This window comes from Miniopterus natalensis, chromosome 12 (assembly GCF_054644295.1).
Source record: "Miniopterus natalensis isolate mMinNat1 chromosome 12, mMinNat1.hap1, whole genome shotgun sequence".
NCBI classification, from domain to species: Eukaryota; Metazoa; Chordata; class Mammalia; order Chiroptera; family Miniopteridae; genus Miniopterus; species Miniopterus natalensis.
In genome coordinates, this window is record NC_142092.1 from 18,343,851 (window position 1) to 18,363,392 (window position 19,542).

The following is a 19,542-nucleotide window of genomic DNA, read 5'->3' on the forward strand; positions in this document are numbered from 1 at the left end:
GACATAATTCACACACAGTCCCTGTGGCTATAGCTGTACTGGTTAGCAATCCACTAGGTGTAGCAATACTTTATCTTAGATGCTTGTGTTTGTTAATTGTATGTGTCAGTTGGATTGACCCATGAGGTTTGGGATAATTGGTCAAACGTTCTGAGTGTGCCTGGGATGGTGTTTTGGGGTGAGATTGACATTTAAGTAGCTGAACTGAGTAAAGCTACTGTGCTCTCTAATATGAGTAACCCTGAAGTAACCAGTTGGATGCCTTCATAGAACAAAAAGGATGATCTCCCAATAAGAAGCTGAAAAAATGTATCATTTACCTAAATTCATAGAGATGCCACTCAAGTTTTTGTCTCTCCCTTTTACTCTGTGCTCTTAAGTAGAAACCTTGAAGCTGAAACGACAACAGAGCCAGAGCACCCGTGCGTGGGGCGGGCACTAAGGAGGCTGCAGGAGGGGATGGTATGAGGGGTGAATGCAGTCACTAAGCAGGACTGGGGACAGGGAGGGAGGAAGAGGAGCGGGTGCCAGCATCCGCCACCAAATGCCCTGTATCTTCCCGGCTTCTCCCTACACGACCTCTCTCGGATATTTCTGCCACTGCTCCTTGCTGATGGAATAGAACTCAGTACAACCCTGACATAAGTACTGAATGTCTTCCATGTTTTCCAGGACTCTTCTCAATTCCTTGGAATTTCCAGCTTTTGATAGGCACTTTCTGACTAGTGCTGTCCTAATGACTTTAAAGGACAAGCACTGTTGCCTGGCTGGGGTGTCTCAGCGGTTGAGCATTGACCCATAAAGCAAGAGGTCAGCGGTTCAATTTTGGGTGAGGGCACATGCCCAGGTTGCGGGTTCGATCCCCAGTAGGGAGTGTGCAGGAGGCAGCCAATGGATGATGTTTCTCTCATTGATGTTTCTATCTCTCTATCCCTCTCCCTCCTCTCTCTCTACAAATAAAAATAAAAACCTACTTTTAAAATAAAGACAAGTCCTATTGTGAGAAGGCTTTCTATAGAGGAAAATATGCCCAGGTTGTGGGTTCGATCCCCACTAGGGAGTGTGCGGGAAGCAGCCAATGGATGATGTTTCTCTCATTGATGTTTCTATCTCTCTATCCCCCTCCCTTCCTGTGTCTCTAAATATAAAAAATTTTATATTTATAATAAAGACAAGTAGTATTCTGAGACAGATTTCTATAAAACAAAATGTGCATTTTGTTTTTCAGAATTAATGAACTCAAGATGCCTCTGATAAAAATTTAATAAATAAAGCAAAATGCAAAGTCAGTAACATAAAAATGTAAACTAATTTTGGAAATTATAGTACAGGGTAAGGCAGATATTGATCATAAGAATATATCACTATGAGTACATTGAAAAAATAAATTAATAATAAATAAATACATAAATGAATAAACAACAATAAATAAATAACATTAGTGCAGACACCTCTTAGGAACTGATATCCCAGGAACTGAATTTTCGAACGTTTTCTTGCTTAATCTGACAAGACATTTGTTGAATAAAGTTCAATCCATTCTCTGATTAAAGCAGAAATCAGAGCCTTTGACATGACCCAACACTCATGTGCAAAGGTGATCTGGCCCTTTTGTCACCGAGGATCATTTCCAGGAGGAGGCAGGTCTCGGTCCTTGTCGCTCAGCCTTTCCTGCAGGGTCCTTGCTGAAGAGAAGGCCCTCATGACTTCCACTCTGACCACTTCCCAGGCGCAGTCGCTGTGTCCCTTCCCTTTGAGGTAGAGCCGGATGCCCTGGAAGTAGCTCTTCAAGGCCCGCGCAGGGCCCCGCGTCGCCAGGGCCGAGCCCTCCTCGGCCGTCCCCTGCCCCAGGCAGGCGTGCAGGTCCCCCAGCTGCCGGTGGAGCCCCGCGCCCAGCTGGCCCAGGAGGGTCGTGTTCCAGGCGGCAGGGGGGGGCGCTGTGAGCAAGAGGTTGAAGACCTGCTGGAGCAGCTCGTGGAGGACAGTGGCGGCCTGGGCCCCCTGCACCTCACGGCCCTCCACCGTTTGCCTGGGGAATCGGAAGTCTTTTCTGTCCTTGAGACACAAGAAAGGGGACATTGTGCTCATTTGGCTCAGAAGCACTAAGTTGTCCCCGCTGAGCAGGACGTGGTGCTGAGGCAGGTGACAGCCCAGAGACCCCCCGGGGCCACAGCTGAGCAGCAGCAGGGCCGAGAGGAGAGAGAGCAGGAGGGCCATGGGCGAGCGAGGGCGCTGCTGGCCTGCTGAGCTGGGCGCCTGCTGAACAGTCTGGGACCTCAGGTCCTCCAGTGACCTTCTTTCTAAGCATGGCCTTTAAATAGGAAGCATGTTTTCCCTTTCTAGACTCTTCTTTCTGTTTTCCCTTCCTTTTTTTTACTTTCATTTGAGTTCTCCTTGTGGTCTAAGAGGATGTCATCACTCTACACTATTGGTTTTGCCGTTGTAATTTTCACACTAGATTTCAGATGTGTCCATCCAAGAGGATACATATCGGTCAAATGAGAAAATTCTTAGTCCTAAAAGCAGAAGTGTATGTAGGTGTGTAAATACTCCCACATGTGAACATTCTCATGTATATACTTTATTACATATATTGCTCTTCTCTATTAGCAACAAGATGTGGCCTTGAGCCCAGCTGGGTTGTCTGAGTGGTTGAGTGTCCACTTATAAAGCAGCAGGTCCTCGTTCAGTTCTTGGTATGGCACATGCCCTGGCTGTGGGCTCCGTCCCAGCAAGGGGCCTGCAGGAGGCAGCAGATCAAGGATCCTCTTATCATTGAAGTTTCTCTCTGTCTCTCACTCCCCTTCTTCTCTCTGAAATCAATAAAAGAATATAATAGAGGCAGTTGGCTTGAATGTGGGCAACATTTGTGGCCTCCTTCCTTTACATATGGAGCCAGGCTCCCTCAGCCCTGGGTGTGTATTTTGTCAGGAACTTATCGGACCATGTATGGTAAATAAGCTCCTTAGAACCAAGGACTGGGTTTTGTTTACTGTTTCATTCACAGCAGAGGCTGAGATTTGAAGTGAACCAGTGTCTGGGATGTTTCTGTTCCCTCTGGCTCTCATTCATGCAGGTCTATGTGTTTATGTGTCAGGGGGCCACTAGGTCAGGACTTCTATCCACAGTGCCACTTCTTTCCAGCGTTTTGTAACTGGTCCTTCAGGTTCCTCAGACTGTGCCAGTCTCCACAGCAGGAATCTTCTTTCTTGGCTGGTGATGCCCTTGGGGAGATTCTAATATCAAGATAGGTTTTCCCAGCACCACCTCATTCACAAGTTTGATACGAGCTCTAGTAACCGCTTCCCTCTCAAATCACAGAGTGTCCTCAACGCAAACACTCCTGGACTCACTCCCGGAGGGCAGGCTGACCCCATTGTGAGGTCTTTATGCTTCCCTCGAAGTGGAGAGGCTTGTGTCTTTGCTGCAAAACAGTCTGTCAGGCTCCTAGCCCTGCTCCCTGAAGTGTTTGTGTGAAGGACCCTGGTTCTCAGTGGTGGCCTCCTGCTCTCAGAGCCATTACCCAGATAGCAGGAAATCTATAGACCTAAACGCTGTGAGCAAAAGTTTATTTTGTCTTTTTAGGTAGAGGAATTAGTGATCCAATTGCATGTATTTTAACTTTAGAAGGCCAATCATTTTTATTTGCCCAGTACAGGTATCATTGTTAAATTCTTCAGTTAAATTATTGAAAACATGCTCAAAGTTTGTTAGCTGAGCACAGGACATTCAGTGCCGTCCCTCAATGGAAAATTGTAGAACAGAAAGTGGTGAACTCCAGCTGTTCATCGAGTCTGTGAGTTTCCTGGGGCTTCTCTGTTGGTCCATCTCTGCCCCATGCTCAGAGTGGAGGGCAGTGAGGCCCAGGCTGCTAGGTCAGGGAGAAAGAGCCTCCTTTCCCCTCCTGACTCGCTGTGTTTCATTTTAATTTCAGTGACAGCATAGTTCCTCAGAGAGGTCTTCTGGTTGTGGTCTGTCTTGCTCCTCTGGCATTACTTCCTCCTTCATCCTGAGGCTCATACGAAGGGACGGAAAAGAAAGGCAGAGGCGCTTCACTGTTTTTCTCTAAGTTTTCAAGATTTCAGATTTTTCAGTTCAACTTTCCCAGGAAGCAAAACTGGCAGTTGTTTGTGGGGGGAAATAAAACAAATATAATCCTGGATGTCACAGAAGTGAAAGAAGGGAAGGGACCTTTGTGCTGACAAAATGACCAAGTGTAAGTTGGCAAAATTCTCTGTAGCCCACTTGAGGCCCTGGTGCCATGGCAGAGGGAAGGACGGAGGCCAGTGCTGAGCCCCCAAAGGCAGGAACTGGCTGTCTGGGCCAGAGGCTCCAAGAGGCCCCCTGGTCAGTGACCAGCCCCTCATTTCCCTTTCATTTAATCCTCATGGCACCAGCTCTGAGGACAGAAGGGAAGAGTCCCAGCCACCAACTCTCGAGGCACTGGCAACCCCGACCCTCAAGGCGGATATTAACCCTGGCCTGAGGGCTTCATCTAGTTGATAAATCCCCTCAGGCAATGAAAAGATTTCCTTGAGGAATCCAGAATTAAGAGAAAGAGAGTTGGATGATCCTAAAATGAACGGTTCTTAATCTAAATAATAAGGATGGAGCTATGTTATTTCTTTCTTTATTCATTTTAAATTTATCTTTACTGTTGAAAGTGTTACAGTAGTCCGACTTTTTCCCTCACTGCACCCCTCCACCCAGCATCCTGCCCCCCCAGGCCTTCCCCGCAGTGTTGTGTGTGTCCATGGCTTTTGCGTATATGCATCTAAGTTCTTTTCTTAATCTGTCTCCCCTCCACTCCCCCAGCCAGCCTTTCCTCAGAAATTCATCAGACTGCTCCATGGTTCTATGTCTCTGTATCTATTTTGTTCTTCAGTTTATTTTGTTCATTAGATTCCACATATGAGTGAGTTCATGTGATACTTGTCTTTCTCTGCCTGGCGTATTTCACCTAGCATGAGAGTCTGCAGTTCCATCCATGCTGTCCCAAAGGGTAACAGATCCTTCTGTGCCACAGCTTCTTTATCCACTCACCTACTGATGGGCGCTTGGGCTGTTTCCAGATCTTATCTGTTGTAAACTGTGCTGCTGAGAACATAGGGGTGCATAAAAATGTAAAAAGCTTCTGCAGAGCGAAAGAAACCATCAACAAAAGGAAAAGGGAGCCCGCTGTATGGGAGAACATGTTTGCCAGTGATAGATCTGATAAGGGGTGAGTTTCCAAAATGTATCAGGAGCTCAGACATCTTCACAAAAAGGAGACAAACAATCCAATTAAAAAATGAGCCAAGCACCTAAATAGATGCGTCTCCAAAGTGGACATACAGATGGCCAAGAGGCATGTGGAAAAATGTTCAGAGTCACTAATCCTCAGAGAGATGCAATTTAAAACAACAATGAGATGTCACCTGGCACCTGTCATAATGACGATCATCCACAATTCTTCAAGTGACAAGTGCTGGCCAGGATGTGGAGAAAAGGGAACTTTAGCACCCTGCTGGTGGAGTGCAGACTGGAGCAGCCACTGGAAAGCCGCTGGTGCCTGTCCAGGCTCTAACTGTCTCCCTTCTTCCCTGGTCTCAGCTGCTGCTGACTTTCAGCCTCTGTCTGCTCCTCCACGTGCTCTGTCTTGTTTTTGAGCCAGAGTGAGTCCCGCAGGGGTGCAGCTCCCGCCTGTTGGATTCGGAGGTGGAGCTGCCTAAAGGGGCAGGGTGAGCTCCTGGGTTCTTCCCGTTCAAGTGTGGACCCCGCTCCCTGTCTTTGCTGAGTCTGTGTGAGGCGCTGGGCATCAGGGGGTCTTCCCAGCTGCAGCCCAGGGATCAGCTGGCAGGGAGGGTGGAGGAGCGGCCACCTTCACACTCTGGCCCTGGACACTGGAAATGTGCTGCTGCTTCTGGTAGCAGGGAGTTAGACAGGAGCGGCTAGGGCGGGTCCTGCCCTGGGGCCCGCACAGGGGCCCTGCCAACCTGGCTTTCAGATGCCCCTCTATGGGCGGCCCAGCAGCCTGCCCACTGCCTGTGGGCATGCTCAGAGTCAGAGAGTTCCTGGCCCACAAGCTCAGAGGAAGCTGGCATGGCCTCAGTGCCACTAATTATAATAAAATTGGCACTGTGATTTTGACAACCCCCTCTCCCCCCCCCGGTGTTTAACCCTTTCCTGTTAGTCAATCATCTGAGATGCCAAAGAAAGTGTCCTCCCAGAAAATCCCTCATTTAACCCCTATAACCCAGGAGTTGCAGTCACTGTCTCACTGGTTGACCTGCTCCTTACCTGGAGTGTATTGTCAATAAATTCTTACTTTTTTTTACGCTTTGTCTCTCGATTGAAATCTTTACCTCAAGGGGACAAGAACAAGGTCTCCTCATCTCTTGGGGAACACTTCAAGGGGATGCTACACCGATTTCCCTCACAGCCCAAATTTGGGCACCAGCTGTACCTTCTCACGCCTGAGATAGGTCAGGCTCCAGTGCAGGACCTGTGTGAGGCCTGCAGTTGGCTCAGGGCTCACTGTCACTCGCCCAGCCCTCCCGCCTTGCTGCTGGATCTCCCAACAACTTCCAATATTTAAGAACTCTGAATATGAATCCATGTATGGCTACAGAGATTTTCAGGGCAAGGTGGCAGAAAGGAACACAACTTTAAATTTTTTCACCCGGGAAGTTTCATGAAAAAAAGCCAACAACCCACCAACCCGAAACCACAAAGTTTCAGTGTAAAAACAACAGCCAGAAACCAAAGAATGGAAGGAATCATAACATTGGAAAGCTGTTGGGCAATCCCAAAGGCAGAGCCATGTGAATCCAGAATAGTCCTTTTACTGCTGCTCCTGCGTGGTCGCCACAAGTACTAGGGGAAGGAGCAAATGCAAGGCACACAAATCCTGTGCCATGTCAACCAGAGCCCTTTAAGCCATCACCTGGGAAGAAGCAATGTAAAGATGGGTCCTGCACCCCGAGACAGAGCTTTGAGAGAGCTGCCTGAGCAACTCACAGGCACTTCTCAGTTGGGGCCAGACAGATACTCCTCAGGCTCTCAGTTCCCAGCAGTTCTATTCTCTGAAAGTCCTTTAGGGTGTCATCTCTCCTACCACTCAGTCAAGGTGGAAGGCATGCAAGTGGAGTCATTACCCAAAGTGACAGTAAGAATTTTCTCCTCATTCTAAGGTCAAACAACATGATCTAAATAGGGGAATGAATTTGAAAAGCTGCCAACTTACTTTTGAGAAAGAGCTAATGGACCTTCAAACGGGAGGTCGTTCCGGATTCCCCTTGCTTCCCCACACCCACAAAGGCCACTTGTGAACCTGCAAGTGGCCTACAGGGCTGTAAAGGAAATGAGGATGTTGAGGGCTCTGCCAGTTGAGCAGCCTGCAAGCAAGAAACACATTGTTAGCTGGGCCAGGTACAGAGAATGTGGCTACCGAGACTCACCAGGGCAGGGCAGGGCAGGGCAGGAATCCCTGGTGCCTAGTAAGGGGAAACTGGGAAAACAAGAACCTTGTCCCCAGGGTAATCTCTCCCGCCTAGCATATTGCTGGTCACTCAGTTTAAGACCCCCCTGAGCATTCTTCCCGAAAGATAACATCTAGGCCTCAGTTGCATTTCAGGCCAGGCCCATATGAAGAGCAAAACCTCAGGAGTAGATACACTGACTAAGACCCCCGCCCTGACAGGGGCCAGTCAGTGGAGAACGGACCCTGCAAGATCACCCCTGGGAAGTTGATGAATATATTGTATTGAGATGCTTCCCTGAGGCCTCCAGTAACATGCCTGTGCCTGCAAGAAAGAGAAATATGCTCAGGATAAAGGACCCAGGTCTTTTCCCCCCCAGCGCCATCTCCATCCCTCTGAGGGGACCCCAGGAGACATGCAACTAAGGGAGCAATGGGTAGTGGCAGCTACTCTCAGCCTTACCCCCAGAACCTGTTGCCCAAGGTCCCCGAACCTGCCTGTCTCCAAGGCCCACTTCTCTCTTGTTTCACTGTCCCAGGTATGTTTTTGCTGACATCATGGACCCAATAGCCTTTGGCTCAGGGCGGTGTAGCCCTTCCCTTTGGATATCCCACCCCCCACCCCTTTCCCTCAATAAATCGAATTTTTCGTTTTCTACCGTCTGACATAGCCGGTTAGGTGCCCACCTGGCAACACGGACCATAAACCTTCCGCGCAGTCCAGTTGCTTAGAATGCCGATCCCACACCCCAAGGTTGTGGGTGTGAACCCCAGTCAGGACACACACAGGGCTCAACCAATGAATGCATAAATCAGTGGAACAACAGTTGATATTTCTCTCTCTTTCCCCTTTCCTCTCTGTAAAATCAATAAGTAATAATTTCTTTTAAAAAAAGAAAAGAGAAACATTCTGACTGCTTGTCTCCCTGCAGCAGCACACTGCCCCAAGAGTGGATGCCCCGCCTGAAGTGGGGCGCCATTTCCTTCTCTAAGACACAAAAGCTAAGGAAGTGGGCTTAGTCAAGTCCTGGGGCCAGTTCTTTCCAGGACAGGGCCTCTTTGCTGCTTGAAGAAGTAGGTGGAAGGCACCAGACTTCTTTGCCTGGAACAGAAAGAAGCCTGCCCTCTGCAGCCTGGGTGGATGTCTTTGCTGCGTTGGCCAATAGGTGGCTGTGTTCCTGTGTAAATGTGTTAATGGTTCAAAATCAAATGGACCTGCTTTCAGTCCCTCACAGCCATGGTGACAGCAGTGTAGCAGGGACATTCCTCGGTTCAGAAAGCGCTCCTCAGCAGAAAACACAGCCTCTTAGGAGTTTCTGCAAAACCTAGAACTGCCCCTGAGCTTCGCTCTCAAGTGCCGCTTTCTCCCCTTGAAGGGAAATCGGTGGCTGGAGACCACAAAGGACCAGGGAGCAGCGCACCCGGGGCGCAGGTGGAGGAGGCGGCGGGGGGTCAGCGGGCTGGGCGCCTCCACCCGGCGGCCAGGAAACAGTTGGGACATGGAATGGGAAGAGTGGGGTGCAGAGGAGCAGGGGGCAGGGGCCAGGCGTCCTGTAGCTGCTCTGCCAGAGAATCAGGGAGCCCCCCTTCCCAACAACACACAGACCCCACTCATCCTCAGTGTGAAGACTGAGTCTCCGTCAGCTTGTGCACAGCCCTCCCCAGAAGGTCCTTTCTTGTCTTTTGTTTTGGATCTTCCCCTGAGAATATATGTGTTTGGATTGGAGAGAGAGAGAGAGGAGGGGGGGAGGAGAGGGTGATGTGAGGGAGAAGCAGGGATGTGTTGCCCCCTGTCCCATCCCAGCTGACCCTGCAGCCTGGGTGCGGTCCTTGACCAAGAATCTAACCCGCAGCATTTGCTGTACAGATGACGCTCCCACCAACGCAGCCACCGGGCCGGGGCCGGGAATCTTGAACACTTTTCATTCAGTTTCCCGTTGCTTAAACGTCTTTCACATTACCCCGCGGTGAGTGCTGTGTGCAAAATGAAAATTAGCCCCCTGGTCGTTGGGGTTCAGCGGGGAGAGCGTGAGCCCACGCACCGAAGGGCCTGGGCTTTGACTGCAGGTCGCGGCGCATCCACGGGTTGCGGGGTGGGTTTTGGCTTGGGGGAGGCAGCCAGTCCATGTGTCGCTCTCACAACAATGTTTCTCTCTCTCTTTCTCCCGTTCTCCTGCCCCTTCCCTTCCTCCCGTCCACTCTCTCTAAAAATAGGGGAACGTCATTTCATATGTTTAAAATTTTATATTTTGTTCATCATTGATACTTGTCTGCTGATTTTCATTTCTTAGTATGGCATGAGAGCGACTTTTGTCTTCATTAGGTAGGTGTGATGCTATCTTCAATTCAGTGTGAGTGGCCCAGGAGTTAGCTTTTGAATTAGTGTTTTGATCTTCGACAGGTATAAACCTAGTTATGTCTCATTTCTTATCATCATCACCACCCAACTCTTTTTTGGTGTGTGTAACCATTTTCCTGTTCTTTACCACTTTTTTATGTCATCATTGCCTTCAAATAATATCCCCAGAGATATTCTGAATGTGAGGAAAGAGGGATTGTTTACCTCTTTTCTGCCATTCACAAAACAGCAGCGTTTTGTCAGGAAACTTTCCTCCTTGTTGGTTCTCTGCAAAGTGTAGTCTAAGATTTCTCTCAATTACGTGGCAGGCAGGGATCTAAGGGTTGAAACTGGGACTCTGTTCCTACACAGTCCTACAGACAGTCCCCCTCCTAGAGTTGCCATTGGCCGGGGAAGCTCAACAGGCTCACCCCAGAGTGTTAAAGAAGGTGCAGTCAGAGCCCCGCTGGGCCCGACTACGGCAGGTGGAATGGGCACCATTCAGATTATTGCATGTTAGGTAAATCCGAGAGCCAACTCTCATTCCCTGTGTTCTGATTCTCAACTTGTAATTTGCAGTTATCATTTTATGTAATCTGTACATTTCCTGTGTGATCACTAGGAAAGCTGTCTCCATTGTTTTGAAGAGGAAATGAAAGTGTAATGTTATTTCAATTCAGGAGCCACAGACCGATTTTGTCAGAAAGTGAAGCTTTTATATGAGAGAGTATGTAGGTGTACTAAGAAAGCAGAAAGTATGTCCTACTGCCTTAAGAATATCTTTTGCTGGGCATGTTAAGTTGCAAAACAAAAACGTTCTCTGCCTGGCCTACTCAGGGGTGATAGGAAAATAAATAAAATAGTTTCGGACCAGGAAAAAAAAGCGGGCTGTTTCTCTTCATTAATAAGATGACAGGAAAAGTCAGGAATTAAGGAAAAATATTTTGACTCTTGTGATGCTGAAATTTGCTAAAATTCACTGACGTTGGTACATGAAGTCTAGCAAAGGGCTTATTTCACTGCCCCTTTCTGACTGATCACTGTGAAAGGATGGATTGATGCAAATCTTTAGTCCAGGTGCTGCTTAGGGAACAATTGGTTAAGTGGCCTCTAAATTCTTTCAAAAACTAAAGAATAAAAATCGCTTTACACGTTTTATCAGGATTCTAATGTGGGGGGAACCAAACACAAGCATGTCTTTCCCATAGCCTCATCCTGCTTCTTGCAGATTCCTTTCTCTCATGAATACGCGATGCCTGCAGATGGGGCCGTGACTCCCCTTGTCTGTGATTCTGCATGTGTGATTTGTCCTGTGAGCACAGGTAGCAGGTCTTCCTTCCTAGGAAGGGGTTGAGAGTAAGTGTACATGGCAATTTCACCTCTGTCATGTATGACTCGAACTTGAAATATCTGGGCACAGTGTGAACTAGCGTGTGGTAGGTGCCAAATGAATGATGCCACGTGTCTTAGAAGTATAATACACAGATACTGCAAGTATCCCCAGCAAACAGCACAAGGAATATGCATTCACTGAATGTACGTGAACCTAATAGCCATGTAGAACCCAAAACCATAAACAAGCAAAAATGGTTTGCCCGGGACCTAGCAGCCTCCCTGGGGTTGCCTTCTAGTCACCACCTCAACCAGCTCTCCTGGCTCCTCTCTGCGGAGTGCCCTCTGTGGTGATTGTTTCCGCCAGGCACACTGACATGCTCTGTGTGTGTATTTACTGCTTCAACCCTGACAAAAGTCCTATGAAAAAATACTATAATTGTCCCCACAGCGAAGAGGAGGAAAGCCAGGAGCACAAGTGTGTACATTATTTGTCAAGGTCCCCCTGCTGTTCAGTAGAGTTGGTGCCAAGCCCCAGCTCTGGGTGCAGAATCACATTCTTCTGTTGTTGTTAATCACCCCCTGATTAACAATGGATATTTTTCCATTGACTTTTTTAGAGAGAGTGGAAAGGAGGAAAGAGGGAGGGAGGGAGGGAGACAAAGAGAGGAGAGAAATTCCATGTGAGAGGAACATGATTTGTTGCTTCCCCACCTGGGATTGAACTTGAGGGCCAGGTACCTGCCCTTTCCTCACAGTGGAACTCGGGATGCAGGGGACCCCGCGCTATCCTCTGAGCCGAACAGGCCACAGCCTCAGTCATTCTTTAACCAATACGCAATGCTGTGGAGAAGATGACAGTCGGAAAACACAGTTTGATTCACGACACCTTGGTTTGTGGAGGATGACCACTGACCTCTACATCACATTTTTCAGAGGCTTTCACACATACCCTTAAAGATCTTATTTCCTAAATTGTGTCTCAAAAGGCAATAGAGGGCGGGAGTTTCAGAGAAGAGACTTGCCCGAAGGCCACAGCTGGTAAGGAACAGGGTGAGATTTGAGCACAGAATAGATGGGGAGCCATTGTTTCCCCCCTCTTCACAGAGAGGAGGAAGGCGGGGCCGGGGGGTGGAAGAGCTGTGGTCTTCCCTCCCCGCCAGGCCTGGCTCAGCTCTGATGTGCTGCTGCTGTCCCCCCATGAAGGCCCAGCTGCCCAGGTGTCTGCACTGGATGTTTAGATGCTACTCCAACTGGAAACCCTTGGGAGAGGAGGGCCTGGGGTTTGAACTGCCCCTGTGGTGCAGATCTATGACCCGTGTTCTAGAGAAACAAGAATTAGGAGGAGGAGTGAAGCACAAGTGAGCATGGCATAGACCCTGTGAATTTGGGGCTTCAATAGAGGTGACTGTGGGCACCTGCTGTGTCCTTACAACTCACAGCCACCTTGGGGGAGGGTCATGGTGTCCACTCAGATACCCGCAATTTCACATAATATGGACGTCTGGGATGTTCTTAATTGTCCAACATTGTATATAAACCCTGTGGTGTTCCTCCTTGTATATAGGAAAGACCATTTTGACTAAAAGAAAACTTACTTTAAACCCTTAATCACTCATATGGTTTTCCAGAGCATGTTCCGCGGTGGGCGTGGGGGGGCTTCATGTCAGGTTGAAATGACATAATTCACACACAGTCCCTGTGGCTATAGCTGTACTGGTTAGCAATCCACTAGGTGTAGCAATACTTTATCTTAGATGCTTGTGTTTGTTAATTGTATGTGTCAGTTGGATTGACCCATGAGGTTTGGGATAATTGGTCAAACGTTCTGAGTGTGCCTGGGATGGTGTTTTGGGGTGAGATTGACATTTAAGTAGCTGAACTGAGTAAAGCTACTGTGCTCTCTAATATGAGTAACCCTGAAGTAACCAGTTGGATGCCTTCATAGAACAAAAAGGATGATCTCCCAATAAGAAGCTGAAAAAATGTATCATTTACCTAAATTCATAGAGATGCCACTCAAGTTTTTGTCTCTCCCTTTTACTCTGTGCTCTTAAGTAGAAACCTTGAAGCTGAAACGACAACAGAGCCAGAGCACCCGTGCGTGGGGCGGGCACTAAGGAGGCTGCAGGAGGGGATGGTATGAGGGGTGAATGCAGTCACTAAGCAGGACTGGGGACAGGGAGGGAGGAAGAGGAGCGGGTGCCAGCATCCGCCACCAAATGCCCTGTATCTTCCCTGCTTCTCCCTACACGACCCCTCTCGGATATTTCTGCCACTGCTCCTTGCTGATGGAATAGAACTCAGTACAACCCTGACATAAGTACTGAATGTCTTCCATGTTTTCCGGGACTCTTCTCAATTCCTTGGAATTTCCAGCTTTTGATAGGCACTTTCTGACTAGTGCTGTCCTAATGACTTTAAAGGACAAGCACTGTTGCCTGGCTGGGGTGTCTCAGCGGTTGAGCATTGACCCATAAAGCAAGAGGTCAGCGGTTCAATTTTGGGTGAGGGCACATGCCCAGGTTGCGGGTTCGATCCCCAGTAGGGAGTGTGCAGGAGGCAGCCAATGGATGATGTTTCTCTCATTGATGTTTCTATCTCTCTATCCCTCTCCCTCCTCTCTCTCTACAAATAAAAATAAAAACCTACTTTTAAAATAAAGACAAGTCCTATTGTGAGAAGGCTTTCTATAGAGGAAAATATGCCCAGGTTGTGGGTTCGATCCCCACTAGGGAGTGTGCGGGAAGCAGCCAATGGATGATGTTTCTCTCATTGATGTTTCTATCTCTCTATCCCCCTCCCTTCCTGTGTCTCTAAATATAAAAAATTTTATATTTATAATAAAGACAAGTAGTATTCTGAGACAGATTTCTATAAAACAAAATGTGCATTTTGTTTTTCAGAATTAATGAACTCAAGATGCCTCTGATAAAAATTTAATAAATAAAGCAAAATGCAAAGTCAGTAACATAAAAATGTAAACTAATTTTGGAAATTATAGTACAGGGTAAGGCAGATATTGATCATAAGAATATATCACTATGAGTACATTGAAAAAATAAATTAATAATAAATAAATACATAAATGAATAAACAACAATAAATAAATAACATTAGTGCAGACACCTCTTAGGAACTGATATCCCAGGAACTGAATTTTCGAACGTTTTCTTGCTTAATCTGACAAGACATTTGTTGAATAAAGTTCAATCCATTCTCTGATTAAAGCAGAAATCAGAGCCTTTGACATGACCCAACACTCATGTGCAAAGGTGATCTGGCCCTTTTGTCACCGAGGATCATTTCCAGGAGGAGGCAGGTCTCGGTCCTTGTCGCTCAGCCTTTCCTGCAGGGTCCTTGCTGAAGAGAAGGCCCTCATGACTTCCACTCTGACCACTTCCCAGGCGCAGTCGCTGTGTCCCTTCCCTTTGAGGTAGAGCCGGATGCCCTGGAAGTAGCTCTTCAAGGCCCGCGCAGGGCCCCGCGTCGCCAGGGCCGAGCCCTCCTCGGCCGTCCCCTGCCCCAGGCAGGCGTGCAGGTCCCCCAGCTGCCGGTGGAGCCCCGCGCCCAGCTGGCCCAGGAGGGTCGTGTTCCAGGCGGCAGGGGGGGGCGCTGTGAGCAAGAGGTTGAAGACCTGCTGGAGCAGCTCGTGGAGGACAGTGGCGGCCTGGGCCCCCTGCACCTCACGGCCCTCCACCGTTTGCCTGGGGAATCGGAAGTCTTTTCTGTCCTTGAGACACAAGAAAGGGGACATTGTGCTCATTTGGCTCAGAAGCACTAAGTTGTCCCCGCTGAGCAGGACGTGGTGCTGAGGCAGGTGACAGCCCAGAGACCCCCCGGGGCCACAGCTGAGCAGCAGCAGGGCCGAGAGGAGAGAGAGCAGGAGGGCCATGGGCGAGCGAGGGCGCTGCTGGCCTGCTGAGCTGGGCGCCTGCTGAACAGTCTGGGACCTCAGGTCCTCCAGTGACCTTCTTTCTAAGCATGGCCTTTAAATAGGAAGCATGTTTTCCCTTTCTAGACTCTTCTTTCTGTTTTCCCTTCCTTTTTTTTACTTTCATTTGAGTTCTCCTTGTGGTCTAAGAGGATGTCATCACTCTACACTATTGGTTTTGCCGTTGTAATTTTCACACTAGATTTCAGATGTGTCCATCCAAGAGGATACATATCGGTCAAATGAGAAAATTCTTAGTCCTAAAAGCAGAAGTGTATGTAGGTGTGTAAATACTCCCACATGTGAACATTCTCATGTATATACTTTATTACATATATTGCTCTTCTCTATTAGCAACAAGATGTGGCCTTGAGCCCAGCTGGGTTGTCTGAGTGGTTGAGTGTCCACTTATAAAGCAGCAGGTCCTCGTTCAGTTCTTGGTATGGCACATGCCCTGGCTGTGGGCTCCGTCCCAGCAAGGGGCCTGCAGGAGGCAGCAGATCAAGGATCCTCTTATCATTGAAGTTTCTCTCTGTCTCTCACTCCCCTTCTTCTCTCTGAAATCAATAAAAGAATATAATAGAGGCAGTTGGCTTGAATGTGGGCAACATTTGTGGCCTCCTTCCTTTACATATGGAGCCAGGCTCCCTCAGCCCTGGGTGAGTATTTTGTCAGGAACTTATCGGACCATGTATGGTAAATAAGCTCCTTAGAACCAAGGACTGGGTTTTGTTTACTGTTTCATTCACAGCAGAGGCTGAGATTTGAAGTGAACCAGTGTCTGGGATGTTTCTGTTCCCTCTGGCTCTCATTCATGCAGGTCTATGTGTTTATGTGTCAGGGGGCCACTAGGTCAGGACTTCTATCCACAGTGCCACTTCTTTCCAGCGTTTTGTAACTGGTCCTTCAGGTTCCTCAGACTGTGCCAGTCTCCACAGCAGGAATCTTCTTTCTTGGCTGGTGATGCCCTTGGGGAGATTCTAATATCAAGATAGGTTTTCCCAGCACCACCTCATTCACAAGTTTGATACGAGCTCTAGTAACCGCTTCCCTCTCAAATCACAGAGTGTCCTCAACGCAAACACTCCTGGACTCACTCCCGGAAGGCAGACTGACCCCATTGTGAGGTCTTTATGCTTCCCTCGAAGTGGAGAGGCTTGTGTCTTTGCTGCAAAACAGTCTGTCAGGCTCCTAGTCCTGCTCCCTGAAGTGTTTGTGTGAAGGACCCTGGTTCTCAGTGGTGGCCTCCTGCTCTCAGAGCCATTACCCAGGTAGCAGGAAATCTATAGACCTAAACGCTGTGAGCAAAAGTTTATTTTGTCTTTGTAGGTAGAGGAATTAGTGATCCAATTGCATGTATTTTAACTTTAGAAGGCCAATCATTTTTATTTGCCCAGTACAGGTATCATTGTTAAATTCTTCAGTTAAATTATTGAAAACATGCTCAAAGTTTGTCAGCTGAGCACAGGACATTCAGTGCCGTCCCTCAATGGAAAATTGTAGAACAGAAAGTGGTGAACTCCAGCTGTTCATCGAGTCTGTGAGTTTCCTGGGGCTTCTCTGTTGGTCCATCTCTGCCCCATGCTCAGAGTGGAGGGCAGTGAGGCCCAGGCTGCTAGGTCAGGGAGAAAGAGCCTCCTTTCCCCTCCTGACTCGCTGTGTTTCATTTTAATTTCAGTGACAGCATAGTTCCTCAGAGAGGTCTTCTGGTTGTGGTCTGTCTTGCTCCTCTGGCATTACTTCCTCCTTCATCCTGAGGCTCATACGAAGGGACGGAAAAGAAAGGCAGAGGCGCTTCACTGTTTCTCCCTAAGTTTTCAAGATTTCAGGTTTTTCAGTTCAACTTTCCCAGGAAGCAAAACTGGCAGTTGTTTGTGGGGGGAAATAAAACAAATATAATCCTGGATGTCACAGAAGTGAAAGAAGGGAAGGGACCTTTGTGCTGACAAAATGACCAAGTGTAAGTTGGCAAAATTCACTGTGGCCCACTTGAGGCCCCGGTGCCATGGCAGAGGGAAGGACGGAGGCCAGTGCTGAGCCCCCAAAGGCAGGAACTGGCTGTCTGGGCCAGAGGCTCCAAGAGGCCCCCTGGTCAGTGACCAGCCCCTCATTTCCCTTTCATTTAATCCTCATGGCACCAGCTCTGAGGACAGAAGGGAAGAGTCCCAGCCAGCAACTCTCAAGGCACTGGCAACCCCGACCCTCAAGGCGGATATTAACCCTGGCCTGAGGGCTTCATCTAGTTGATAAATCCCCTCAGGCAATGAAAAGATTGCCTCGAGGAATCCAGAATTAAGAGAAAGGGAGTTGGGTGATCCTAAAATGTACTGTTCTTAATCTAAATAATAAGGATGGAGCTATGTTATTTATGTATTCATTTAAAATTTATCTTTATTGTTGAAAGTATTATAGATGTCCCTCTTTTCTCCCCATTGCACCCCTCTCTCCTTAACCCAACCCACGCACCCAGACTTTCCCCACACTATTGTCTGTGTCTATGGCTTATGCATATATGCATCTAAATTCTTTTTTTCTTTTTTTAAAAATATATCTTTATTGATTTCAGAGAGAGGAAAGGAGAGGGAAAGAGAGAGATAGAAACATTAATGATGAGAGAGTTGTTGATGGAGCCCACAACCCAGGCACGTCCCCTGAAGAGGAATGGAACCACGATCTCCTGGATCCCAGGTCGACGGGCAACTGCTGAGCCACGCCCTGCTGGGCTGTTCTTTTCTTAATCTCTCTTCCCTCCACTCCATCACCCAGCCTTTCCTCAGAAATTTGTCAGACTCCTCCATGGTTCTATGTCTCTGTATCTATTTTGTTCATCAGTTTATTTTGTTCATTAGATTCCACATATGAGTGAGATCATGTGGTACTTGTCTTTCTCTTCCTGGCTTATTTCACTTAGCATAAGATTCTACAGGTTCATCCATACTGTTTCAAAGGTACAAGATCCTTCTTTACAGCTGCGTAGTATTCCATAGTATAAATGTCCCACAGCTTTTTTATCCACTCATCTACTGATGGGCACTGGGGCTGTTTCCAGATCTTAGCTAGTGTAAACTGTGCTGCTATGAACATAGGGGTACATTAAAAATTTTAAAAGCTTTTGCACAGCGAAAGAAACCATCAACAAAACGAAAAGGGAGCCCACTGTATGGGAGAACATATTTGCCCATGATACATCTGATAAGGGGTTAATTTCCAAATTGCCTGCAGACTGGAGCAGGCAATATGGAAAACAGTATGGAATTTCTTCATAAAATTAAAAATGGAACTTCCATTTGACCCAGTGATCCTACTTTTAGAAATATATCCTAAGAAACTCGATAACAAAACCAAAATTCATTGCCTGAGAACTATGAAGCAGCCACTGTTCTAAGATCTTTGAAATTATGAAATGAACCTTCTTGATAACCCTATTTGGATTATGTTCACTTATGCCACTATTTGGAGGGCACTAAAATCTGGAGGGTGAATTATTTTGAAAGTACCAAGAATCCAAGGTCAAAACCTTATTGAATCTTCAGCAAGGGACTGTTAAATGAAGGATAGAAATGGACACGGGATTTTTGACCAAGGAGAGGCCATGGCATGAAATCACAGAGCAGGGAGGGTGAGGTGAGCAAGGACCCCAAGCTCTACTTCAAGTGCCAAAGGCTTGCTGTCTATGGGTTTGTATGGCAGCCATGGGTGTGGTAAGAGTCCATTGAATTGACTGCCTTTCAATTCCCAGGAAAAGTAGACAAATTCCTTTTTAATAGTCTTAAGGGAGTAAAATTTTCTGAAAATTGAAACAAATTTGCTTCTGACAGTGGAGTAACCCTCATCCCTTCCAATTCCCAGCAGGCTGCTTGTTGTATCAGTGTCACCCATGCTGAGGACACTGCCATCAGACAGTCTACATGGGAAAGCTCTGTGCTCTCAGCATCCACTTCAAACTTCAATCTTCTCGCCCTCTGAACCTGAATGATCTGGAGAAACAGTTCACTCTGTGCTGGCCATTCCCATTGTTCCCCCTCCTGAGGTCCTGCCGGTACCAGTCCAGGCTTTAACTGTCTCCCTTCTTCCCAGTTCTCAGCTGCTGCTGACATTCAACTCCTTCCTGTTCCTAGATGTGTTCTGTCCATTTTTCAGCCAATGTGAGTCCTGCACAGATGCAGCCTCCTCCTAGTGGAATCAGATGTGGAGCTGCCTAACCCAAGGCAGGATGAGCTCCTGGATTCTTCTCATTCAAGTGTGGGCCCGGCTCCCTGTGTTTACTGAGTTTCTGTGAGAGAGTGGGCATCAGGGGTTCTTCACAGCTGCACCCCAGGGATCAGCTGTCAGGGAGGGTGGAGGAGCGGCCACCTTCACACTCTGGCACTTGATGCTGGAAAATCTCTGCTGCTTCGAGCTGGTGCTGCACAACCCATTCCTGGGCACTGGGTGTCCCTTCACATGCCTTGCATGCAAAATCTAGTTCCAGTGTAGACC

The 19,542-nt window shown here is 47.8% G+C and overlaps 2 protein-coding genes across 2 annotated transcripts; both read right to left on the reverse strand.

Moving 5' to 3' along the window:
* Positions 1–1,614: 1,614 nt before the first annotated feature.
* LOC148091785 (interferon omega-1-like) lies at positions 1,615–2,217 on the reverse strand. Its single transcript, XM_087823127.1, has one exon. The coding sequence runs from the start codon at positions 2,215–2,217 to the stop codon at positions 1,615–1,617; it is 603 nt and encodes a 200-aa protein (XP_087679253.1).
* A 12,204-nt stretch (positions 2,218–14,421) lies between these two features.
* Positions 14,422–15,024, reverse strand: LOC148091786 (interferon omega-1-like). Its single transcript, XM_087823128.1, has one exon. It carries the CDS (start codon positions 15,022–15,024, stop codon positions 14,422–14,424), a length of 603 nt encoding a protein of 200 aa, XP_087679254.1.
* Between the last annotated feature and the right edge of the window lie 4,518 nt (positions 15,025–19,542).

What these genes read in the sequence shown, in the direction of transcription:
- LOC148091785 (XM_087823127.1), bottom strand. Translation starts at nt 2,217, where the DNA reads ATGGCCCTCCTGCTCTCTCTCCTCTCGGCCCTGCTGCTGCTCAGCTGT.
- LOC148091786 (XM_087823128.1), bottom strand. Translation starts at nt 15,024, where the DNA reads ATGGCCCTCCTGCTCTCTCTCCTCTCGGCCCTGCTGCTGCTCAGCTGT.